This window comes from Dasypus novemcinctus, chromosome 15 (assembly GCF_030445035.2).
Source record: "Dasypus novemcinctus isolate mDasNov1 chromosome 15, mDasNov1.1.hap2, whole genome shotgun sequence".
In the NCBI taxonomy this organism is placed as follows: Eukaryota; Metazoa; Chordata; class Mammalia; order Cingulata; family Dasypodidae; genus Dasypus; species Dasypus novemcinctus.
The window spans coordinates 10,722,188-10,747,869 of record NC_080687.1 but is presented as its reverse complement, the minus strand read 5'-3'; the positions used below and the strand labels follow the sequence as shown (position 1 = coordinate 10,747,869).

At 49.2% G+C, this 25,682-nt stretch overlaps 1 protein-coding gene across 1 annotated transcript in view; it reads right to left on the bottom strand.

Annotated features, from left to right (window-relative positions):
- Positions 1–25,682, bottom strand: part of FLT1 (fms related receptor tyrosine kinase 1) — a 176,964-nt gene that overhangs the window by 14,890 nt on the left and 136,392 nt on the right. Inside the window, exons 16-25 of the mRNA XM_058277019.1 lie at positions 23,521–23,627; positions 20,031–20,163; positions 15,295–15,399; positions 10,358–10,471; positions 8,212–8,300; positions 4,684–4,840; positions 4,193–4,290; positions 3,373–3,495; positions 1,875–1,986; positions 462–561 (exon numbers count right to left, since the gene is read on the bottom strand). Of these exons, the coding sequence (XP_058133002.1) occupies positions 462–561; positions 1,875–1,986; positions 3,373–3,495; positions 4,193–4,290; positions 4,684–4,840; positions 8,212–8,300; positions 10,358–10,471; positions 15,295–15,399; positions 20,031–20,163; positions 23,521–23,627 (1,138 nt within the window). The remainder of the gene's footprint in view (positions 1–461; positions 562–1,874; positions 1,987–3,372; positions 3,496–4,192; positions 4,291–4,683; positions 4,841–8,211; positions 8,301–10,357; positions 10,472–15,294; positions 15,400–20,030; positions 20,164–23,520; positions 23,628–25,682) is intronic.

The following is a 25,682-nucleotide window of genomic DNA, read 5'->3' as shown; positions in this document are numbered from 1 at the left end:
CCTGGAAAGGCGCCTTGCAGGCCCTCCGTCGCCAGCCGTGGCCGGCAGGAGCCCTGAGGGCTCTAAGGCAGCCCGACCTTCCAGGTCGCCTGCTGAGGATGACCAGGAACCCCCTTGACCCCTCCTGGGCACCTTTCCCCGCAGTCACCCCGGGGCTGCTTAGCTCGTGGGCCACTGGTTTTGCCTGGGCTCAAAACTAGAAGCCAGATTTCCCACCCCAGGTCCCAGCCAGAGGCCCTGCAAAGTCAAGCCAGCAGTCAGGGCAGGCAGAGGGAGGGAGGGACAAGCACCCTGGGGCCCACTTCCGGAAAGCACCCCCAGGGCGCAGGACCGACTAGGGCGCAGGGCCGGCCAAGGTGGAGGGGTGACCCCAGGCAGCCCGCGCCTGCCTCTGGGGCATTCTGAAAAGCCCCCGCCCGTGGGAGAGGGACGTCAGGGGGTGAAGGAAGCAAAAGGCTTACATCTCGGGGGTCGCGTACTCGGGCGCCCTCATCCTCATGCCCTCCTTCAGGCGGCTGCAGAAGTCCTCGTCCATCTGCACGCCCGGGTACGGGGAGCCACCTGCGGAGGGAGACCCGACGTCAGGGCAGGGGGCAGCAGGGGCCAGCAGGGCGCGATGCAGCCTCCTTCCCCGCCGTGTGGTGAGTACTTCCCACAGCGCTCGGGCTCAGGACGCCTCCCAGACCCCGGCTGGCGTCATGCGCTTGTGGCCCGTGCCCCCCACTGCTCCCACCCGCTGCTCCTGCCTGCTCGGTTGGAGAAGGGGTGCCACCCGAAGGGCCCTTCCCTCTCCCCACAAAGGGACTCGAAAGGAAGCCCTCAGAAGAGGCTCATCCCTTGGGTTCATAAGCTGCTTGTAGAAAGCCAGGCCTGGAGAAGCCAGCAGAGCCCCTTCACACCTGGGAGAGGAAGGCTGTCATCAGCCAGCACTGGGGGTGAGAGGCAGGGGCCCGGGGGGCGCAGGCTCGCCGGCTTGGCCTGGTTTCACTGTCCGGGAGTCCCCTGTAACCTTTCCTTTCAGGGCATGCGTGGGGGCATGGGGCAACCCCGTGGCTGGGCCTTGGCAAGGCCCCGGAGCCCGCTCCCTCAGCATTCGCCTGCACTTCCCAGTGGCTGCTGCTGGTAGGAAGCAGCTGGGAGGCCTGCGGTGCTGGCACCGTGTCACCGCCAAGCTGCTTTCAAAGACTGGAAGCAACAGGTGCCTGTCATCGAAAGCAGGGGAATGATTTTCACACATTACAGGAAGCCAGGGATGTTACTGGGTGACTTATTCGTTGCGAAAGGCCAAATTTTTGGCAAAGCCCGAAAGGCTCTTGGCTGGACCCCGAGCTCGGGCGGCCTCGCACACCGACGTGTGCCTGCACATCCGTGAGCAGGGGCCGTGCACGGGGTTTCTGGCTGCCCCGGGTGCAGGCTGCTGGAAGCAAGGAGCAGCAACCAGTGCTGCGGACTGGAGTGCTGGGAGGAGAGGACGCCTCACGCCAGGGGGCCGGAGAGGCCCCTTGATCCAGCTCCTGCTCCACGGGCTCAGTCGCACTCAGGGCCCTTCCGGAGAAGGGCTGAGGGGGTGCGAGATGCAGGGAGGGGAGAGGGAAGGCCGACCAAATCTGAGTGTGGGAGGAATCAGGAAAAGCGGGCACGGGACGCAGAAGGGAGCAGCCAGGCGGGCTTAGGGCGAGCCTAACCCCATCCGACCGTGCTCGCCATCAGAGCTGCCCTTTTTACAAGCGCGTGCCCTCGCTCCCACGGGATTCTGGGTGGATCCAGCCGCCTCAGGGGCTTTTGGCCACTTTAAATGCTGCTCTGAAGGCTGAGGCAGAGGGGGCTCTCGCCTGGCTCCGGGCTGTCGGGTCTCCCCCTTCCCCCAGATTTACCCAAAGAGAAGATTTCCCACAGCAGGACGCCGTAAGACCACACGTCACTCTTGGTGCTGTAGATTTTGTCGAAGATCGATTCGGGAGCCATCCACTTCAGAGGAAGTCGCGTCTAGAGAAGGACAAGGGGCCTTGAGCCAGAGGACTTGGAGACACACATTCAAGCCCAGGGCCCCGGGGGTCACCTCTCAGAAAAGACTTGGCCCATAAATCACCTTCTGGAGCAGCCAGAAAGTGGGGAAAACTAATGTGGAGAAAACTCTCAGAGAAGCTGTGAGCATCCCTGTCCCACGAAGGCCGGGCTGCTCAGTAAGCCCCTCCTGTGTGCCCTGCTGCCCCTAACTCTGTGACTCAGTGAGAAATCCTCCCCAAAGCAGCACGCCCTCCGCAGAGACACCAGGGTCTGGAAAAGAGTATCTGAGTTAGAAGACATCCTGACAATCAGTGTTTGCCAGGCATTTCTGTTAAGGAGGAATTCTGACAAGGCATTCTGAGGCAAAAAGACAAGCTCCTAAAGCTAGCAGGCTGCGTGTGACAGAGGCAGACACCAAGAAGGGGGAGGGGATGGAGAATGTGGGAGGCCGTGTCAGGCCTCTCCTGATGGATGGGAAGTGACAGGGAGGAGGGTGAATGGAGAGACAGAGAAATGGGTGGGGGGCGGTTGGGAGAGGCTGAAAGAGACCAAGACGGACAGAAAAAAGGGATGGAGAGACACGGGGAGAGGCCGTCTTGGCAAACCAGGGCTCTCAAGGTAAGTTATTTTCTTCCTTCTAGAAAAAGAGACTCTGGAGCAGGGTTTCTCAAAGTAGGGTCCCTGGACCACGCATTGGCACCCCCCTGAGAACCTGTGAGAAATGCAACTTCTCAGGCCCCACCCAGCTCCTACAGGATCAGAAACTCTGGGGGTTGGGACCGCCAAATTGCATTTCAACAAGCGGGCCAGGAGATGCAAGCCAGAGAGATCTTCAGAGCCCAGACTGAAATTTAAGCCCTCAGGGTATAAGCCGGAAAACAGAGGCCACAAACACGAAGAGCAACTCTGTGTTCCAAAACAAGTGGGGGAGAGGAGCTGGGGTGAGCCAGCAGGGAGAAGCGAGGCATGGAAGGCAGACGTGGGAGGCAAACCATTTCCTCCCCAGCAGCCTCCCCCTTCCTGAGACCTGCACACCTGCCGAATCAATCAGCCAGGCTGCTTCGAGGGAGAGTCCAGGCTGTTCTCTGCAGAGGAACAGGGAACTCCCCGGGGGCCAGCAGGAGGTACGGGAGATGGCCTCAGCAGTGTCCCCACCCAAGTCCATGGGCAAAAGGCCAGGCCCTCCCTGGGACTCGCTGCCAGGGCGCTGTGGGACGCGGGTCAGTGCGCTCCGTGTCTTCAAGAAAGCAAGGATGGTTTTCAGGGACCACCGCCGAGGAAGCGCAAATATCTGCCAAGGGCTTTGGTTTGTTGTTTAAAAATGACAGGGAATAACGGACTCAAATAAACATCCAACTGACTTACATCTCCTTTTCTCACATAGTCGGGGTTCTTATAAATATCCCGGGCAAGGCCAAAATCACAAATCTTCACCACATTGTTCTCAGATAAAAGGATGTTTCGTGCTGCCAGGTCCCGATGGATGCACTGTAATGAGACAGTTGCATGGTCAATGCATTTCCTTCATCTAGCCAGCTAATTTCCTGCCTTCTCGGTGTCATTATTCCATTTCACTCAGGGATCCAGTTCATACGTTGTGAAGGAAGCAAATGAAAGTGTACATGGAGTTACCATAAACACAAAGAGCTTCTCTATAAATATCGGTCTCTCGGAGCCCAAGAGTCAAGAAGCGCCCTGAGTCGGCTGGGCGACTGTTTTGCAGTTCAACATCCTGATCAACAGAGTTTATAATCCAAGTTCTACAAGTGAGCAAATCCACCCCACGGCCATTTACACCGAGCTGCCTTTTTATCCAGGGGCAGCTGCACAGAGGGCTCCGGAGGTGTTGACAGCAGCTCTCCCTGAAGCCCTGTGTTCTGAGATTCTGGCCAGTTTTGAAAATGGGCCAGAGGGCGAGGCCTGCCAGGTCCTAAATCCAGGGAGCTTTCCCCCTGGAATCAAGTTCTACCCACAGGTATCTGACCCTCTTCACTCTCAGATTCCTAATATCAGAACCAATGTGGCGATCGGACAGGATTCAGGCATTTGTTGTGATGTCCACTCTCCCCTTTAGGACACAGCGAATCCTGAGAAAAGTGGACTCATAGCCAAGGTCTGTGTCCATCTGAATGTCCACATGTCCCGGCCCGGTAAAAGAAGGAAAATGCTAAAGAGCAAACCTGACCTTTCTGGAAGACAAAAACTCCATGCCTCTGGCCACTTGAAAACTGTAAGAAATCAGATCTTCCATCGTGATGGGCTGCTTGTAGAAGTCGTCAGAATCTGGAAAGTATTAGAACTGTAACTGCTTGTAATGGCCCCTATTATTCCACCAAATCCCAGTTTATTGGAACAATGTTAGGAAAACATAAAACAAACCAACAAGTAGATCAGAGTTCATTTTCAAGAGCATTTGGGTTTCGACACGAACATCGGACATTTTTCCAGGCCTTACGCCCATTTCACCCACACATGGCAGGGGGAGACGACTGCGCTCCCCGTCAAAATTAGTAACTCTGTAAATAATCTTAATTCAAATCTTATCTCCCCAGGACATTACCCATCGAGTCTCCCACGGATGTTTATTTGGAAGATAAATAAGAAAACAATTTCAGAGATGTACAGTATGTTATAAAAATATCTCAGCCTGGAGGGCAGGAAGGAATTAATACCTACCGTCCTCGTCCTCAGCATCACTCAGACTTCTCTCTTCCTGAAACCCGGAGCTGGCGAAGCTCTCGCTGCTGGCGACACTGTCTAGTCTTTGCTTCTCGTCTTGCTCCAGGTCTGACTCCATTTTTTCTTTCTTCGGCTCCACATGTAAGGCAGCATCCTTCAAAGAGACCAAGAAGGCAAGGACCCAGGTGCGAAGGAGCTCCAGGACAACGGGGAGACTCGCCCCTGAAGCCCGCCATGGCCTGAGCCGGGAGAGCGTCACTCCACGAGGTGGAGGGGGCAGCAGCAAGGGCCTCTGCGGGGAGGCCTGGCGCCTGCCCACTGCCAGGGCTGTGGCGTCTCTCCGGCTCTGGTCTGGGCTTCTATTTACGGTTTTAGGTAAGCTAAAGAAACATCGATAGCTGCTCCTATTTACTTAGTGCTTACTTGGTGTGAGTGCTATCTTAAAGGGACCTAGGTACATCTTCTCGCTAGTCTTCCCGACGATTCTCAAAGCAGTTCTTGTTAATGGATGAAGGAGATGCCCAGACAGGTCAAGCAGTCAAGGCCACGAGCAGCTAGTAAACGGCAAAGCCTGAATCCAGGTTTGATGCTGGCCAAAGTCTGTGCCCTTAACCACTCGCCGATGCCACGTGCCATCTTTGGCAAGAAGAGAGGAAGGAGAGAAAAGAGCTGCCAGTGTACTTGGGGCTCCCTTTGTAATCCCTATAAGGAGCAATCGAGGAAGGCTGTCGGTTACGTTTCTCTGGTTTCCTTGGGAAAGAGGGAGCGCGAACATTTCCTTTTTTTGCCTCCATTCAAAACAAGAAACAGTTTGATCTTAACGAGGGTAGAAAAGACCTTGCCCCGACTGACAACACATCTGACTCTTCCACTAATCAGGCAATCGTGGGCCAGTCACCTTGCTTTTTGGTGTTTCCTTTCCCTCATCTGAAAAGCTCTGTCATCCAATTATTTTCTAGCTCAGAAGAAAGGAAGTGTTGGTTCTGGGTGTCCGCGTGGAGCCAGAGACCTTTTACTCCTTTAGGGATGCATCCAATAACTATGAAACTAATAACCAAGGGGCTCCGGACCAGGAGGTCCTGGGGTCCTCCTGACCCGCCCGCAGGGCGCGGCAGGGCTGGGACTCACCGGTCTCCCTTCCTGCCTGGTGCTTCCTAGGAATGTCCCCAAGCAGGAATGGTCCCGCCACTAGAGGGCGCAGTGGGAGCAAGCAGAGGACAGAAGTCGCTCCGGGAGGGATGGCGGGACCAACTCCGGCTTCCTGCCTTCTGGAGTGAGACCTGTCCTTGGCTGCAGGAGGGAGGCGGGCCTCAGGGTGAACCCCACCGCCACCTAGGCGACCCACCCGAGGAAGGTGTGGACTGTCTCCCTGAGGCGGTTAGGTTTGATTCTGCTGAGCTGGGGATTGGAATTTTATTTTTCACAAGACTCTTCCCAGGACAGAAGGCAGCAGGAAAAGACTGCTGGCAAGAACAAGGAACAACAGGATGCCTGACGGGCCACCGAGGGCTCAGCGCCACACACAGCCCCTCGCTGGGCAGCCCTCTTCCCCTTGCACCCCAGAACCACAGGCTGGGACGTGCCTCCAAGGACCCTACCACAAGCTCCCTCGCCCTCTTTCCGACTCCCTCTCCCCACCATCAGCGATGTATTCAGCTTTGCTTACTGGTAACCATCTCTGTTAATTTATTGAACTTTCAGGACTCAGCCAGAATACAGTGAATTCAATACAAGTAATACTTCAGAATCCTGGCAAATTTGTTTGGAAATGAAACATTTCATTTCTATTTGGCCTTTGGGTTTTGTTTTCCCTTCACCTTCTCTCCTCTTTATATCACTTTGGGTTCCTAATCTGAACTGCAGCCATGGGTTTTCCAAGTTGCACAGGGCGGCGAGTCATTAAATATAGCCAGAGAAGGAAGCGAAGGCTTCAAAACAAAGGACACATGAACCCAGACGTTCCATCCTGCCCAGGTCCCTGGGGTGTTCTCCTGGCTTAGTTCTTCCTGAAGCCAGTCCAGGATCTCAGGGATCTGAAGGAATCTGCACTGCTCTCAGCCCCAGGGCACCACCTTCCACTTTCTTAAAATGTGTTTCCACCTTATCCTGTGGGGTGCATGGAAAACACACTGGAGGAAGAGTCAAGAGTGCTGGTTCCCGTCCCCCAGCGCTCAGTCTTGGTAGCTGTGTGCCTTGAGCCAATTACTTGACGTCTCTGGACCTCATATGAACCAGCTGGTCACAAAGATTCTAACTATTACAGGGCATGGTTTAAAATAGGGGGAAATAGGTTTGTGCATGCATACTGCCAGCCTGATAGAATATCTGTGTCTCTTGTTAAAATGAACTTTGAGTGATAAGCGAAAGGTTCAGTTGTTCAGTGGTGCTCATTTGTGCGCCCCATGAAGACTGCTGCCCAAGGAAGACAGAGGGGCATCATTCTGGGATGTTGCACACTTTATCCACCAAATAGATGAGTGGAAGGAAGTGGGAGCAGCACAATCTTTCTATCTCATGGGTCAGTAGGGATGGTGATGGTGGTGGTGGTAGACATTTGAGTGCATTTACTCTCCCAACAATCCTATGAGTGAGATTCTACTACTAGATCCATTTAACAAATGAAGAAATTGCAGCTTGGAGTCTCTGAGTAACTTGCCCAAGGTCACAGATCTCATGTGTAGTAGAGACAGGATTTAATTCCAGGAAGTCGGATTCTGGAGGCTGAGTGCTCAACCCCTACACCCCTACACAATCTCATTGCCAATGTTGCTGAGTAATGGTTAAGAGTGTGGAATCAGTGTCCCTGGCTCTGGGCTCTAGGTCCGAGAAGGATGCCACACTGGGGTCATAGGTCACATTGGCAAAGTTTTATTAAGTTCTTTCTGTTGCGTCCAATGATCTCCTTTAAGCCTTGCTTGACTTCAGGTCTTAGATCCTTGAGCTCTTTTAATTCCACAACTTTATTTTAGTGACTAAAGCTTATTCAAAGTAAGTGTAGGGGTGAGATGAGGTGGAAGTGTGAGGTAGTGAGGGAATGGGCAACAGGACGGGAAAAAGATGATTTATAGTTCTGGCCCCTTCAATGACTTATTGTTGACTGAACAAGACACTCAGTTAATTGAATCTTGATTTCTCTAATCTAAAAAATGGAGACAATTATAGTTCTAGCATCTTCCTTCAAGAAATGGGTGATTGGTGTGTGTATACACACTCACAGAATACATATAAATATATATGAAGTAAAATTACCTAGATGATTTAAGAGGTATTTAGATAGATGGCTAGGAAATTTTAACCCCCATTGTCACTGTTTACACTGGAATCAAATGGCTCTCTGTGTGGTCCACAAAAGAGTGTGACAGATTAATATGGAAAGAGAAAATGGAAAAAGGAAGAAAAAGCAGAGGCTGAGTTTTAAGCCTACTCAATATGGAGAAATATGGCATCCTCTTGCTTTTTTGCTATTAGCCAAAATGGAAAATCACTGATGTCTTTAAAAAAAACTCCAACCCCTAAATTACTTACCTTATTGAGAAAAAATAAGTCTCGTTTGCTCTTGAGGTAGTTGGATAGATTTCCGTATTTGCAGTATTCAACAATCACCATCAGCGGCCCTGCAGGCAAAATAGCATGTACTTAAGCCGCACCAAGCCTGCCAGCCAGTGGCCAGCCTTCAGCCTGTCCTGGAAACCTCAAATCAATCTGTCTTTAGCCGGGTCTAGGGATGCAACTTGCGGATATGAGGCTCATGAACAGAGTGGAGTTTTCAATTTAAATTGAGAAAGGGTAAAAAAAATTACAAAAGAAATAGTAGCTGTTGGGGCATGGGATTGGTAAAGCAGATGAAAGAGTTGAAGGGGAAAGAACTTTGAGGAGGGGAGGGGCAGAAGCCAGAGCTTGCAACTGTAACTGCCACCCACCCTCTCTGCGGCTTATCCAGACCTCCGAGTGCACAGGGACCTCTGGTAACTATCACCCCAGCCCTGGGACTGTTAAGCCACTCCTGCCCTGCCCAGTGCAAAGAACAGGCCACTTCTGTCTGGCCTCCTCTCTCCCCGGCAGCCTGGGTGCCTTAGGGTGTCTGCACCAAGTCTGCTTGGGGCTCGTGAGAGCGTCTAAGGCAGGGCTTCACAGGCCTTTCTGTAAATATTTTAGGCATGGCAGGCCATACAACAACTTGACTCTGCCTTGGGAGCTGTCACAGTAACTGCCGATAATACAAGCAAATGAATATGCCTGCGCTCCAAGAAAACGTTATGGAGAAAGAAATATGAATTTCACATACTTTTTAGGTCATAAAATATTATTATTCCTTTGATTATTTCCTGATTATTAAAAAAAAAGTCATAGCATCCTAAGCTCACAGGCAGCCGAGCCCACCCGTGGACTAAAGGAAGCAAGAAGGCTGGGAAGGCTCCTAAGCAAGAAGGCTCCTAAGGGACGGCCTGAGGCCTTCAGGGAAGGACCACTTCCGGGTCAAACCGCGCGTGACCCCCGGCCCCACCAAGCTGCTGTAGCGGAGCATGCTGGGAGCGGAAGTCGGGAAGGGCCCAGCGCTGTGTTCTTCTTCTAGATTGGCAGAGGCGGGCCACACCCGGTGGAGGTAGTTTTCTGTTCTGCCAGGGTTTTGCCGATTTTTAAAAGTAGGTTCAAAACCCTGACTGCACCCCTGCTTCTTCAGGGCCACAGAAGACGAGGTCGCTTGTAGGGGCTGCACGAGCTACCCCGTATCCCAACCAGGGGTCGGCGATCCGGGGAGCCTGCGTGGAGCCAGCCCCCCTCGCCCCCAGGCGGGGCTGCCACCCTGAGGGAGCTCAGGGGCCGGAGAGAGCGGGCTGTCTGCTGCGCCCTGGGCTCGTCACACGGGCGGAACGGAGGCCGAGAAGGAGCCGCCCCTCTCGGGGCTCAGGGAGTGACGGGCCGCAGGCGAGGCTGTCTGCAAACCCACCGCCCTGTTCCGGCCTTCCAGCCCTTGGCGTTCCCTTCCCCACTGCTCCTGCCAGCAGGGGGGTCTTCCCCGACGACCTTTCATCCCTCCTGCCGTTATGGAAAGCTCAGAAGACCTCGGCGCGCACAGGCCCTTCGCTTTCCTTCGTGGTGGTGCTCACCTTGCCGGGGCTCTGCGCCTGGGACCCGGCCTAAGTGCCGCCCCTGCCCCGTGCCCCGTGGGTCAGGCCTGTCTGCGTGGCGGCCTGAAGAGAAGGACCCATCTGGTTGTCCCCCATTTCTTCTCCTCCTGGGACCCTACTATTCCTTTAGGTGAAGCTTGAAGGAGCACTCAATTTCTAGACTTTTATCTTATCTCTGGTCACACTCCCTCAGAGTCATCCTGAGAGAAAAATGCCCCCACGTAGGCTAGAGTCTGTGGAAAGAGATCTACAAAGGGAGTCCTTCTCTTCAGAAACTTTTTTTTTTTTTTAAGGCAATACAGGGTATTGAACCCGGAACCTCATACATGGGAAGCAGGCGCTCAAACCACCAAGAAACTTTAACTGAACTGTTTAGGGAAGCCACTTCTAGAACAGGAGCACCCTTCCATGAGTGGGCAAGCTGTTTCCTCTGGAGCTACTGAGAGGCCATTCTCCTGGAAGTGAGAAGGAACAGCGGCCAGGGGTGGGTGCTGCACATGGCACGCTCGGCTCCCAGGGCGGGCACGGGAAGGGGGCTTTACCTCCTTGCTTGGTGCACGCACCCAGCAGGTTGACCACGTTCAGGTGGTGGCCGATGTGGGTGAGGATCTTGAGCTCGGTCATCAGGGCTTTGTGCTCGCTGGCCGTGGCCCCCTCTGTGTGAGAAGCAAGGAAGGGTCAGGGCGACAGGACAAGGGGGCCGCTTCATTTGTCGGTGCCCAGCCGGTGGCGTCTTGCACTTCCCCACATTCTGCAGAAAGGCCCTGTCTCCAGACTGTTTTCATTACTCCCACCCTCCCGAGCCAACATCCTTTTGATGACAGCAAGGCCCAGCGCAGTGGTAGGGTTAGTCACTGGGCATTTCCTCCTGGTGGACCTAGGCCTCTCAGCAATGTGCTGACTCAGAGCTGGGCATCTCGGGAAAGCGTCTGCTCGACGCTCTCCTCTGTCAAGAACCCGCCAGGCTGGGGACACACCCCCACCTCCCCTCTCTTTCTCACTCCCTCCTCTCAAGGGTGCATAGCCAGTCAGTAAGCATCTTTGCATGTGTTATTTTCCCCTGTAAGCTTTTCCTCCCTGCGCAGGATTATCTCGGTTCTGATGCTCCGTGGGCATCTGACTTCAGCTTTGCTTTCAGAGTTAAGCCACCTCAGGCCAAGAGTCAGCAGAGCTGAAAGAGTAAATTAAGTTTGCTCTGTCAGTTTTTATTGGTTAATTTTTAAGGCAGCTAAAACTTTAAAATTATTTTTAGAAGCATATAAGTAATATAATCTTGCTGTCAAATATTCCAACAATATAATGCATACAGAGTGGGAAGCAAAAGCCTTTCCCCACACGTTTATCTTCCTTGAGGCAACGAGTGGTAATGGTTTGGGGTTTCACACATTTTTTGTGTGTGTGTGTGGCATAAAGCTTGGTCCATTTAATAGGCATCCAAAAAATAGTTTAAACAATGAACAAAGGATTCACAATGGCATGCTCCTGACCCGACTCTAGTGAAAACTTAAATGTTGAACCAAAAGTTAGGAGGGAGGGACAAGGATGGATCCATAACCCTGCTCTTGACCTTCTCCCTCCTGAGGCTCCCTGGCATCTGTATTTCCACTTTTGATTCAACTCCTTTTGCAGCAGGGTTTTAGGATGATCCTCCTTGGATGTTTAACATTCAGCACTCATGAAACAGCACAGAAACACCCTGGTTTGCCTCACAGCTTTTGGAGGTTTCCCATGCAAAGAGGATGACCTTCCACCCTGTCAAGGTTTCAGACAGGCACCTCGTTCTCACAGGAGACTAGCTGACTTATCTACCTTCTCGTCTGATCTTGAGGGCACACGGATTCACTTTCACACAGCAAACACTATCTGCAGTTCTGGACCTAGACAGAGGCAATGGCCTAAAACCATTTGCAGCTCATTTCTTGTCAGGAAGAGGCACTGATGGAAGACTGTCAAGCATTTCTCTAGGCTACATAGCCTCGGTTTATCCATGGCTTAAGCCATCTAAAGCTGTATAATGTTAATAAAGTGGTATTCTCCGAGGTGGCTGGATTACTGGTGAATATTTTTTCTTCTTTTTAAATTCTTGTATTTTCCAAATTTTCTACCGTGAGACTGTGTTCTGATTTGTCCAGTGCGCAGAAAACATAGAGTGCGGTTACCATAAAGAAGATGATTTTCAGGTCTATATTCAATGGCTCTGGTATAATAGATAATAGCTATATCAAATCTTTCCTTGGAGAACTCCTCATTTCCCTTCATTTTCATTAGTTCTCCTTGCTCTATACAGTCGGCACAATTTTGGGTTTTAAATTCTTCAAGCAAATGGCAGTTTTCTCTAACAACTTTAGTTATATGATATTTGTATTCAGTAAAGAAAATACTTAACATAGGCCAACAATTGTCAATTGTTCCTAATTTGGGCAGAATTGCTAAGTCGCCTGTGTACTTTACCCAATTCAAAGCTCTTCCATTGCCAAGATTTTGTTTTCTATTTTATAACCAATTCTGAATAAACCTCCAATAAAGAATGAATCATTCACAACTTTCTTTGCCAAATCCACAATATCTTCCATCAGCTCAAGATATTGTAATCTCTTCAAACTCATTTCAAAAGCATGAGAATTGCCAGTCTCCACACAGGGATGCAATCGTGACACCACAGAACTCTGCTGACGTTGAAACAGGAGAGGCCAGAAAACGTACACTTTAATGGCATCACAGTAGTCATGCAGAACAGAAACTGGTTTACTACACCACAGACTGCAGATGTCAAATTCTACATTCTTCTCACTTTGAGTATAATCTTTACACTGCTTACCCACCCCATCACAGTAAAGCTGAGTTACGCAAACATAATCATTGGTTATAAATCCAGGAGCACCGACACTATCGTGCACGTAATCTTCTAACAGAGCATAATCCCCTATAGTGAAATCTCCCTCATCAAGTTCAGCCATGGTGTACAATCCTGGGCCCTAGGCCCAAGAGCCCCGGACGTGGCAACCGCACATTTTTTCTATGCATTTGTAAACACACACACACACACTCCCAAAAAAAGATCATTGTTTTGGTTGACATAAACGGTATTTTTAAAATTTGCTTTTTCCCATGTTTTCAAAGTATAAGAGAATTTTTCATTCTTCTGAGTTAACGAATGGCACTCCTGACATTTGGATTGTCTACAGGTTTTTTGCTGTTACAAATAATGCTGTAATTGACAGTCTGGGTATAATCTTTGTGCACATGTGCAAGTATTTCTGTAGGACACAGTCCTGGAAGTGGGTCAAAGGTATGCACATTTAACATTGTGACAGATACCAAGATGGCATTTCATAAGCACAAATCATTTTTTAATAATTACCAGATAAACTCCAGAAGCCTCCCAATGGGCTTGGCACTGGCCTCACAATAGATGCTCAACAAATACTTGTTGGCCAAATAAATTATATATTACACTTCTCATTTCAGTTGTGGGTGCAGGCCCAAAAAGGCTAAGGTTTTTGCTCAAGCGCCTTTTGAAAGAGCTTCTAACTCATGACCTTTGCTTGACATTCTGCCTTTTCTATTTCTCCCATAAACAGATGGCCCCAATTTAAGCAAGAAAATGGAATGAAAATGGTTTTTGAGGATTTGTACATCATGGGTGATATGGCAGTCTTTTTCAATCAAGGCTGATGACTTTAGAAAAAAAAGATAGGCACTTAAAAGATATATTAAAAGATAAACACTGCATACATTATTTCTGCATTACATGTAATGTATTCTTTGGGCCTTTAAAAACAATCTGCAAAGTCAGAATCGTTCCCCCTCAAACTCATCAGTCCTTCATGACCCTTCAGCACCGAGTTGTTCCTTTTACAGGCAAGGCCTAGGGGTGCTCTTGACCACAAGAGACCAGCATGGGCATCTGTCAGAGACAGGGTATGTGGTAGGTGAGCAGGGAAGTGGGACTAGTGGAGGAAGCAGATGCTTCCAGGTTGGATAGTGGATTGCCTCCGCAGAGCAGGATCCTTTTCAGGATTTTGGAGCAACAGGCCATTTCCAGATGCCTGGCTCTCTGCAGCCCACCATTTTGTGGCACTGTTGTACAGTGGGAAGAGCAGGGGACTTAAAATTTGAAGACTTGCTCCCAGACTCTTCCCTTTGCCCCCAGAAGCTGCATAGCCTTGCAGAGGCCGTTTAACCTCTCCAGGCCACGCCTCCTCATCTGTACAAGATGGATAATAATATCTATCTCACAAAAATGTTGAGAGAAAAGAAGAAGAATGGCAGTTTCATGTGGTTCAACCTACTATATTAGAGGGCCTAACCTGGTGCTTTCTCACGTGGGAGATGTGCTGATGGCACTTTTCTTCAGAATCTAGGGTGGTGGGGCACATGCTGGAATGCAAGCAATTCTTTCAGAAATGCCTGTCCCTTGGATGGTCTACCCCAGATGAAATCTGTCCCCTGCTATTTTCATAGTTGAACTGTTGGTTCTTTGTAGAGCTTTCTCAGATGCGGACATTCTTTCAAGGTAGAAAAAATCGTGGGGTTTTTGTAATGCTGATGTCAGTGCTGGTAAATAATGAAGAACTCTGGCATCTTCCTGAGCACATGGCACTTTCTCCTGGTGCCAGGGCAGGGTACCTGCTTAGTGGGTCCACAGCTTCTGGGGCCTTAAAATCCCCTGGCAACGTGTTAGAGACATGGAAGAGCTAAAAATTGCCCTTTGGCTATTCAGTCCTGTTTCTTTTGGTTTTGGAATCTTAAAATGAATTGAAGTAATATGAAAATTCCATCACGAATGGGGAAATGAGGTCTTTTCTACACCTAAAAGGACAAATGGATCTTTGAGAAGTTGGGGTTACGTAGCTGTCACTACTTTTCATTTTCAATCTGTCTTACTGGTGGTAGTCATAAATCATCCTGTGATTTGATTCCACCTCCCAGGGCATCACAGAGTGATAGTATCTTTTCAATATTAGAAAGCTAATACATCTTTATCGTTTCTAAAGAGGAAATGTTTGGTGTTTGGGGCTTGACAGCAGGCAACACTTTAGAGTTCTCATCAACTCAATTGCTCTAGCTTCACTTTATTGTTAGGTTAAGCCCAAGGCAGCCTTTGGGACCTGGTGCAGCTAAATTTCCATTACAGCACCATAGGGATCGGTCTGAATTTTCAAACGTGTGGCTACAATGGGCTTAAATCCCTGACATGCTGGACTCTGAGATGTGAGGAAAGAAAGACTTCTGAGGTGTGAGAGATCATTTCCCCAAGGACGATGCTGGGTTGTTCCACTGACCAGGTTTATTTTGAGCTCTTCTTGGCCTAATCTAAATCTCCTAAAGCAATAGGACCTCTAGCTGTAGAAGAAAGTTATGTGGCCAGAGCAGAAATCGCTTGTGTCTGTTCCTAGGCCATATCTAACTTGTACCAACATTTAGGGAATGCAAAAAGGTGATGGGTCATCTGAAAACCAAACCATGGCAGACATACCTTTCAGCATTTTTACAGCCACGGTCCGGCATGTGGGTGATTTCTTAATACCAAATGCGGATGCTTGAACCACTTTTCCAAAAGCCCCTCGTCCAAGTGATTTGCCTGCAATGTAAAGAAGACATTGGTTTATGTGCCAAGCCAGCAGGGTGACCTGAAGTCATTTTCAGGAAGGAAATGCCTTTTCTTATGTGTGGATGTGAGGCATGTAGCTTTGAATGGAATCTCTGATGAACTGACCCCAAAGGAGTCAAAGTAAGGGACAAATTGTGGAGTCTTTTCTTTCCAACTCTTTCCTGTGTTTCTGAGGCCCCCCACATCCTTCGCAGCCAGGGGAGGCCCCCAGGCATTTGGTGCAAGTAGATAGCCAGTTTCCTTTTTGCAAGGGCCTCCAGGCGGGAAGACTGTCAATTCCTAGGGTTGCTTCTTCTGTTTAATGTCATTATTACCAATAAGAACTTCCCTGTGTGTTAACCTAAGCCATTTTTCTTGCCGCTTAAGGTCATTCAAGACCTTTGCTGATCGGTTTTCAGCAAAGGGGGAATAAAAGAATGGTGGTTACTGCTCTTGGCTATGATAGTGCTTGATAACTTAGAAATGATTGCTAAGTCATATCTTAGACTTCCTTGTTAGTCAAAATAGTCCCAGTCTTTCTAACATCTCCTTACATGATTATTACAAATACTCATGGGTCGGCTTATCAGCCTTCAACCACTGGTAGTAATTTGTTTCAATCACAGAGGCAGTTGCCGACTATAATAAAAAATCAAGATTTCTTTCATGGTACCCATTGCTTTATGCTATGACATTGTCTTTGCATGACCTCACTTGACTCAAGTTGCCAGGACCATGTTTCAGTCATTCCAGTACCTAGTCCAGTGCCCCGCACCTGGAAGGTCCTTGTGTATTAGTGCAGAGCCAAGGGCAGCCTTTGGGTATTTGAGGGAGATCCAAAGCAGGTCTCATATAGTGATAGGAAACCAGAGGGGGTGATGGGATTGAGACCTTGAGCTTTATACCCCTCGGGGAAGGAACCCTCTGGAATTTTTCAGCTACTTTTTCAATCAGGGGACTTCCTTTTGCACCATCAGAACACAGGTAGTTACGTAGAACCCACACAAGTATGCTGCAGATGATGTGACAAAAGGCAGCCAAAGAAATCACTGCTTTTGGGCACTTTTAGGTGGGGAAAAAGAAATGCCACTGGTCAAAAGTAAATCTTGGCAGTTAGAGTGTTAATTTAACCCAACCCTCCTCTCCAAACCCAGTCTGCTTTCTCACACTGTCCCGTTAACATGCTTCAGTCAACTAACCTTCCTCTCTGCCTTCCACATATGCCAATCCTTCCCCCCCAAAGGACGTAGTTGGGTTTTTTAAGTTTCTTGTAAAATTTGCAAAAGAAGTTTTCTGCTTCTTTATCATATTAGAACCCATACATATTAGAAGTTGAGTATGTGCAACTACTCAGTGACAAAAAAAGTCTGCACTCCTACCTCTGTTTAAGACATTCTCCTCCCACCTAGCCTGGACATTTTCTTAGGACGTGGGAAAGGTGTAAGTCCCACCATCATCAACAGTCTCTTTGGGGCTGTTCCCTGGCATATTTCACAGGGGGACACACTGTGTTTGGAGGGGACACTGGAGAAATTGCAGGGTTTTTCACTCTGGGCCAGCATACACCTGTGGTGACTAATAAAGATCATTTCTCCCAGAGAGCATCACAGCAAGGAATATAGTCTACTTTGTCCTTCCTGCAAAACTGGCCAAGGAACAAACCAGGCTGGGGACTCTGAATGAAAGCATCTCACATGAAGCTGGAACACATGGATATGGAGATCATTACACACAGAACTGGCAGATGCCGGCTCCAGATTTGTAAAAGCCGGGCCTTTCGGTTGGATGTGTATTCCTGGCATTTTTTTTGGGGGGGGGGGTAAAAACACTATTATTCTTCCGTAGAGCCTTCTCCCTTCTAGTATGAAAAGTGTCCTGAGCCTAAGAACTGGTTGTTAATCTCTGTCTTGGGACCTTTCTCCACACACTCTCCAGACTCTTGCTTCCTTGGAGCAGGAAGAATCCTTTTCCTAGCCACAGCTTCAGCCCCACCCTCCACCCCCCACATTCCCTCCTCAGCCGTCACAACAAACTTTGTTTTAACAAGTGCCTGGGGACTTTGCTTCTATCAGTGAGAATAAACCAGTCCTCACTTGGCTTCCCTCAGCCTTTTCGTTTATTCTCTTGGATGCAGGCTGCTGCTTCCTAAAACAGCATGAAGCAATTATGGGCGCTGGAATCATCTCATGCACTGGAATCTTTCCGTAGATCCATAGTTCCCATTTTCAGGGAGCCCAGCCACACTGGACATGACCTCACCTGATCTTCCTTTTCCCTGGAAATTGTCCTTGGCATTGCCTGGAATGCCACGGACTTGCTGGGGAATGTGCTAGGTCATTGTCACATCATGCAAGGATGTTGGAATCTCCTCCAAGGAAGGCCCTGGGCCACCCTGGGGAGAGCACTTGGCCACATGGGGCTGGCCCCCTCCTTGGTGTTCAGAGCCCATCTGCCAAGAGGCAGCACTAGCTCAGACACCATCCTCTTCCTAAATTCCAGACTCCCCGTGTTGCTTCCCATATTAGGTCATTCTAATTCAGACTTTAAGTTATTTTCCAATAGAAAGATTCTGTGTCAGACACGATCCATCTTATGTGAGAAATGTGCAAGAGCTGAAGTCTCTCCCATGAGGAAACACTAACAAAACAGGCATCTTTTGTCTCTGGCTTTCAGGAATTTCAATGGTAGCAACACCTTTGACCAAAAGCTCCAATTGTATCCATCTCTCAGGTCCTATAAATTCTGATTTCCCTCACAAGGGCTGCTCATAGCAACCAGCAGAATAGACACAGCAGAGATCAGACACAGCTTGGCCTGCGAACCTCTCTCCATTTATAACCCCACTGTAACTCTGGCTATCAACCAGCTTTCCCCCCGCCACTGACCCCTACATGATCTTGGTTACTTTCACTTGCCAGGTGTTACTTTAAGTTATTCTCTGTCCAGCATGTGGTTTGAAAAAAAAGTCTGGGGCATCCCTGCTCCCACATTAGTGGGAGGGGCACTTATCCTGGCCTTTGCAGCTCAACTCTGCATTTAAAGATGAAGTTAGCCAACCTGATATGCCTTCTCTCGCCCATCAGAGACACTCAGTGGGCATAGCCAAATCATAGCATCTGGCAACTCCAGGAAGGAAAAGAATGATAAGGAAGATTTTCAAAGAGGAGAATCTCCCTCATTGGGATTATCTAAACCCATGGTGCCCCGGAGAATTCTGGCAGGAGGCTCAGCAGTCTCCGTCTGGGTGATATGGATGGCAGTGACACCAGCCCACGGAATGAAGAGATGGGGCAGAAAGCTTTTTGTGCTCCACTGGAAGAAACATGTTTGATTGTGACTAATAACTCTGGAAAGCAACATGGCTGAGAATGGCTCATGGCTGTGGGAAAATTATCCCACATTCCCTGCCAAGGTCACAGAGAGGCTGGGCTAGCTGCCATATAATTTAGACTTGCAGAAGAAGCTCATCCAGCATGCCACCTGCCCTTAACAACTCTAAATTTAGTTATTTTTTTCCCCCTGTCAACGGCTATGACTGGCTTTTGCCTGTCTCTTCAGTTTTTCACTGATTTCCAGTTTTCCTCCCTAAGCCAAACAGAGCATACTTTTGGGGCCATTTCTTTCTCATATAGGGTACAATATAAGTGGAATCCCTTTAAGGTCCAAGAGAGGAACAAGAAAAGCCACTTCTCCCTCTCTGCCCCTTCAACGCCCCCATCCCAACATGTGTGTTGGGGGATGGCAGGAGGGAATGCCCTTGACTTTGGCTCAACAGGCTCGTGACACTGAGAGTGGCGGGTTCCAGCAACACTTGAGCTACAATCTGTTTTCCTAGTTCCAACTACTAATGACTCTGGCATACCCAGGAATGAATGGAAAACTTTCAGAAGCCACAATCCAAATATTCTGGGCAGGAGTAATTGAGGCTCCAATTGTTTTTTGCACCATGGGCTGGAGATGAATTTGCATTGTGACGTCTGAACCAGAGGAACTGGGTAAGCTGAGGGAAAGCACATTTGCCTGGTGTTTACAGCATCGATGTTACCTGGAAAACAACAGTCCTTGCTCTTGAAAAGCTCAACTTAAATGACCCCTAGGGTTTTCTTTGTTTGGACATTGCAAACACCGAGGGAAATGGAGAATATGTAATTTGTGTGTGTGTGTGTGTGTGCAGAAGAGCCTGGAAGAGAGCCAACTCTTTCACCAAATGTGTGCTTTCACTGTATTCAGCCATTCTGGGCCACAGATTTCTAATTCCACCACAATTTCATTATAAAAGAGTGCCTGCCTTAAGTCTCCTACTGGGCACTAAGCCCTCTCCCCTCCCCTGTGCTTGTCTACTTTTACATCTGTCTCCTGTACCAGACTGAGCTCTTCGAGTGAAGGGACCCAAATGCCTTCCTATCCCCAGGGCTAGCCTGGCACCTGCTGGAAGAAGGTGCTCAGTAACTGTTGAGTCAATGAGCATCGTGCTGCTGCAGCAGCATTCCAGGAGGATCCTCAACCTCGGGGCCCACCTCCCTTAGCAGTCTGTGAGCAACCAGGAGGGGGCCAGAATCCCAGGTCAAGTTCACTTCTGCATCCCTCACAGCACAGTGATTCCCATGTAACAGATACATTACCCAGTTTAAGTCTCTCCCGGGCAAACTCCCACTTGCTGGCCTCATACGGGAGCCGCTCACACTGCTCATCCAGGGGGACTTCATCTGGATCCATTATAATTGACAGGTAGTCAGTCTTTATTTCAGTAGAAGACTGAGAAAGAAAGAGAAGGTCGAAGTCACCAACAAAGAAGAAACGTTACAAACACTGGGCACCCTATTTACGACAACACTTGGCAACACTGGCTACCACTTCTGTCATTTGGTTGAAACTGTGTGGCGGGGTAGAGAAAGGACCATTCCACCTAAGGTCCACTTCACACTGCAGTGTGCAAATGCCATGAAATAAGTCCTTATGATCCCCCCATTTCTGTAGGACTCGCTCCACTACCCTATAAGAAATGTACTCCGATTCTCCAGCGGCATTCTTATCCAGGACTGTTCTTCATGACAGCCTTTCTCTTAAAAAATGCACAAGGTTTTTACAAAATCATCCCAAACCGTGACTAAAAATAACTTTCCATGACCATTTCTGGGTTTGCAGGAATATACATAACAGGTGGGCCCCTACTGTCCATGACTGTGGCTTTTCCATATTCCTGAGAAAATCAGAAGTGACCCCATGGGACAGGGAGAGGCCCGTTTTGTCGGAAGTATTTAAACTTCCTCAGGAGGCCTGACTTCTTGGTTGCTGTAGCTACCTGAAAAAACTATTGGGTCCCTCAGTGAGATTAGAGTGAGATCTCCCTTCAGGAAGAAATAGAAGTTGACTACTTCAAAGGCCAAGAGTAAATATGGCATGAAACTGACACGTGCAAGGTCTGAGCTCGTCTGGCCATTGGTAGGATGTCAAGTGAGGATGGCAGGCATCTGCCTTGAAGTGCTGGTTTTATCTCGGTAGTTCAGATCAAGCCCAGAAAATACCCTTTATTTCACATCATAGCTGACCGGCCTATATATTTAGTGTCTTAGATTCATATCAATGGGTGTATTTCCTACGAATTAAATGTACAGTTGACTACAATTCTGTGGGTAGCATCTTGGACAGGACAGAAAGAAAGATTTCTTGCCCATAGAGAGTGGGTTTTGAGATAGATCCCTTGTCTAGAAGTTAAGTAAACACATTTACATGAGCTTGGGGGCCGTTCCTTGCATCGCCTTTCCCTCAGCGAGGTCAGAGTTCCAGTAACGAGACGGTCTTTCCATCTACCATCTCACTCCCACCCACATTCTTCAGCCCTTACTCACCCAGTTCTGGGCTGTCACAGCTCACCTCATCCATCACTTGCAACCACTCTCCTCATAAAAATTATCACTAAAATGTGTGACGAATAGCTCAAGGCAGGAAGCTCTGCCTGGCCTCCAAGGAGGACAGAAAACAGAGAAAGCTATGGAGCACGTTTGTCACGAACTGCACTGGCCATCCGTGTTAGACTCTGAGGGCCCAGCCTGCAGACGTATGTGTGAGTCCGTAAGACCCTTTAGGAGGTGAATTCCTCCACCAGGGTGCTGGGTTTGTGTTAGAGAAGCTGCTGGATGGGTTTTATGACTCAATCTTCAATGTCCAACATAGCCAAAGCTGTGGGAAACCCTCTCCGGTCATCAAAGAGCCGAGGATAATGGGTGCCTAGCAAGGGACAGCTTGGTTTTAGGCGGGATACTTGAGAAGGCTTGGCGGTAGCACTGATGGAGGCAGGGGAGTAAGCAACGGAAGACACTTTCCCCACAGATCCCCTATGGAACTTTATGGTTTATCTCAATAAGGCAAATGAGAGGCCACCCCAAACAAACCTTAAGGAAGGGCTTTGAAGAGAATATGATAGGAGAACCTTAGTCGACAAATATTGATTCTTTCCGTTGACATAACCCTGAGCAGCTTCGAGGTGCTTGCCGTGGAGGCAGCGCAGCTAAATGCTTAAGAGCCCAGGCCCGAAGGCAGCCCTCCTGGCTTGGAATCACAGCTCAACTTCGGGTCAGCCACCCAACCCGGGGCAAGTGACTTACCCTCTCTAGCGCCAGGTTCCTTATCTGTGGAATAGTGATGGAAGTGGTACTTATCTCCTATCCTTGGGACTATCAAATGAAATAATCCATGGAAGGCTGTTAGAGCAGAGCCTAGTACCTTGTAAGCATCAGTAAATGTTAGCGCTAATCATAGCACTGGCCTACGCGAAGTGGGAATAAAAAGATAAAATACCATCCTAGCACTGAGGGATCTACACTGTAGTTAGAGAAACCAGAGGGAACGTTTTTGTGATGCCTTCCCCCTCTTTGCTTCCCATAGCCAATCACTTGTCTGACAGGCATTCTATCCTTGCATTGTCCCTTGCATTCATCCCTTTTTAGCAACTTCAAAATTTCACAGAAATTTAAAATTGGAAGACATGGTGCTCCACTCCTCACACTTGTCTTTCTGGTCCATTCTCCCCAGAGCAGCCAAAATAATCTCTCCAGACATATATCCGAGTCTATCAAATATGCCAGTCCCCGCTTGGTTGGCTGTGCTCTCCCACCACAGGGCTTCCCCCTGCTTTCAGAATAAAGATTAAATTTCTCCTCGTACACTGTAAGGCCCCACTGGTCAGGCAGCTCTTCCCCTCTCAGCCTCGCTCCCCGTTCTTTCCCGCAGCCACGCTTCTGTCAGTCTCTCTTCTCGCCGTGGTCCCCAGCCCCACCGCCAGGCTCATCTGCGTTGTACCCTCTGTGTGCAGTACTGTTCCCTCCCTTTTTGGCCTGCCACACTTTGGACACATCTTTGAGGCAGCTGACCCTTCTAGCAAACTCCAAGCTGCTGTCTTACGATTCCCTCTGGGATTGATTCAAGTCCGCCTCCTTCCCTGACAGCGTGCCGTGGCGATTGCCCTCTGCCATCCTGGAGGGCCGCCCCCCGCCCCCGGGCCTGGCATTCTGCGTGGAGCAGGCACGTAGTCGACAGGTGAGGCTTGGGCCAGTGAATGAAGTGGGGATGAAGGAAGGAATGTTGGCTCTTTTCCTACTGAGTTTCAGAGAAGTCAGTCGGGCTGCTTCTAATTCTAGAAATCTGGCGTCCTAATGCCAACTTGAACCTTACCAGTTAAAGAACTTCCTAGCATCAGAGGACGGAATAGCGCTACACCTGAGTTTCCATAACGTTAGAAGAGGTAAGTCAGAAGTGGGTCTTTATTTTACCTTTTCCCTTTTGTTTCTTGGCAGAGTAAGGTTAAGATCATGAAGACATTACAGGTCCTGTGGTGAATTTAAAGACTTTTTTTTTTTTAAATAAAAAACTCACTCTATCCCTAACAAATAGTCATCTGTTCATTGTTCTCAATTTTCTTTTGAATACCCCACTTTGTGTTTGAGAACCACCAGCATGATTCCTTTTGGGGGTTCACCAGATCAGGGACAGGAACGAGAGGAAAGGGAAAGAAGAGGGCCTGACATTTGTTTAGTACCTTCTCCAGGCACCACACCAGGCATTCTAGAACATTACATAAAAAGGAGTGGAGAACTTACTCTGATATGCTCTTACCCTTTTCAGTTTTCGGATGAACAGTGTTAACAGGAGCCAGAAAAGAGTTGCAGCCACACAGGTACATGTCAGAGTGATCAACTCCAGGTTAGACTTGTCCGCGGTCCCTGGAGAGAAAGCATCACCAGAAGAATGTTGAAAGAAGCAGAGGACGTCTGTGGCTTTGTGAAAGCGACTCTGTGCCCCTAAGGGTTTGTCAATGGCACACATGCCCTGCTGGGGCAGAAGGAGGTGGCCAGGGCAGGTCCTCTCTCTCGCTCCGAGGCAGGCGGGTTCCACTCCCATCCCTACTCACACAGCATCATAAACATCAATTAAAAGTGTTTCCAGAGTTGGCAAATGCTGTGATCCCAGAGAAAGCTAATTAAAAGTCAGAGGAGAAATTAAAAATGGGGAAAAAATGAAGACAGGAACAAAAGCCCATTAGAGCGCTAAATCTGGAACAGGTCAAATCTCCCTGATGGGTCTTAGAGGAAATTCTACAGAAAAGAAAAAAAGGACATAAAAGGGCTCCATTGGGACTCACAAAATTCTTCAAAGTGGATTTTAAAACAAAAATAAAACTCAAGGACCATCATGGTTGCCCACTCCACTCCTTTTGGAATAGCCAGGCTGCATCCTGGTCCAAGCATTGCAGCAGATTCAGCAGCCAGCCTGCGGGGCGCTGGTCTGGGATGAGAAAGGGGAGCGGATGGGCCTGGAGCCTTCCCAGCCACCTCACCTCTTAGAAATCACTTAGAATCTTAGAATCACTCCCCTCTTAGAGCTCAAAAGCTGTTCCTCCATGGCCAAAAAAGAGAAGACCCAAAGCGTTCAAGCAATGCCTCCAGGGAGGTGGCTCTTCGGGATCTGTAAGGATTTCTCCGGCAGGCCAGGACAGTGGTTCCCTAATAAGTGGGTCCAGCAGGCAATTTCCCAGGCATTTTAAAATGATGCCCTTCTTTAACTTCACTGCAGGGGTACAGGAGGCTTAGCATTAAGTTAGGCCAAGAACAACTGAAGCTTTTTCTTTTTAGAGGTGATGTTGTGCGGTTGATGGAAACATCAATCATTGAGCGCTTTTCTGGTGCCAAGCACTCACAGCCACCCTATGATGTAGGTAGCTTTGATAACCCCATCTCAGTGATGAGTATTTCCTCCTGTGGGTTCTCGGTTTCAATTCAACAAAGATGGACTGAGTTCCTACTACAGGCAAGGTCAGTGGCTGGAGGAGAAGGGAGATGAGTAAGAGAAAGTTCCCTCTCTCAGGGAGCTCACTTACAACCTAACCACAAGATTTAAGGCGAATCAAAGAAATCAGATGGACAGAGCTTTGGAGGGTCAGGAAATCCAATGCTCATTGGGACAAGTGGCATTTGAAATGCGTTTTGCTCTGCGGATAAAGGCAGGGCAGGCATTCTAGGTAGAGGGAGCAGTGGGAGTCAGGTCCCAGAAGAGGGAAATCATAGGGCGCCAATGGCTACACCAAGCAAATGTAGCCCAGGACCAGACTGGAGAAGATCCTGAGCATCTGGAACTAAATGCCATGGGCAGCTAGAGCCAATGCATTTTCCTTGCCCTGAACGACAGCAAATACCCAAGCTAGAAACCAGAGAATACCAACCCCAGGGACAGTCCCCACACTTACTGAGTGCTCGCCATCCTTAAGAGGACATGGAAGCATGGTCAGCCATGAGGCCCTCTGCCCACACTCACACAGGCTCCAAGTGGTGGCTGGGACTTTCACCCAGGTCAACTGACTCCATATGTGCCAAAGGGCACCCGTTCTCCTCCCTGCTCCATTCAGCCACCAGGGATTTATCAATCACTTCCTGTGGGCCCTAGTCCCTGCCACGGGTGCCTAGTCTAAAGGGGAAACTGCCATTTTCTCTCCATCAGAAGGTCCTGCCCATCCGACTTGCAAGTGGCTCCTGAGATGGTCACCTCCTCTCCGACCCCAGTGTCAGCTCCTAAATGAAGGCCTTTTCAGTTCCCGCCTGGACTAGGCATTCGTCTCCTGACCAGTCTTGGCTCTCCTCCACATTGCTGCCAGGGCTCTCACCAAATCACACATTTAATCATATTTCTCCTTTACCTAAGCCCCATCATTGGTCCCACAATGCTTTCAGGATAAAAGCCCAAATCTTAACAACCCTTAAGCCAGCCTTGCCTACCTCCCCGTC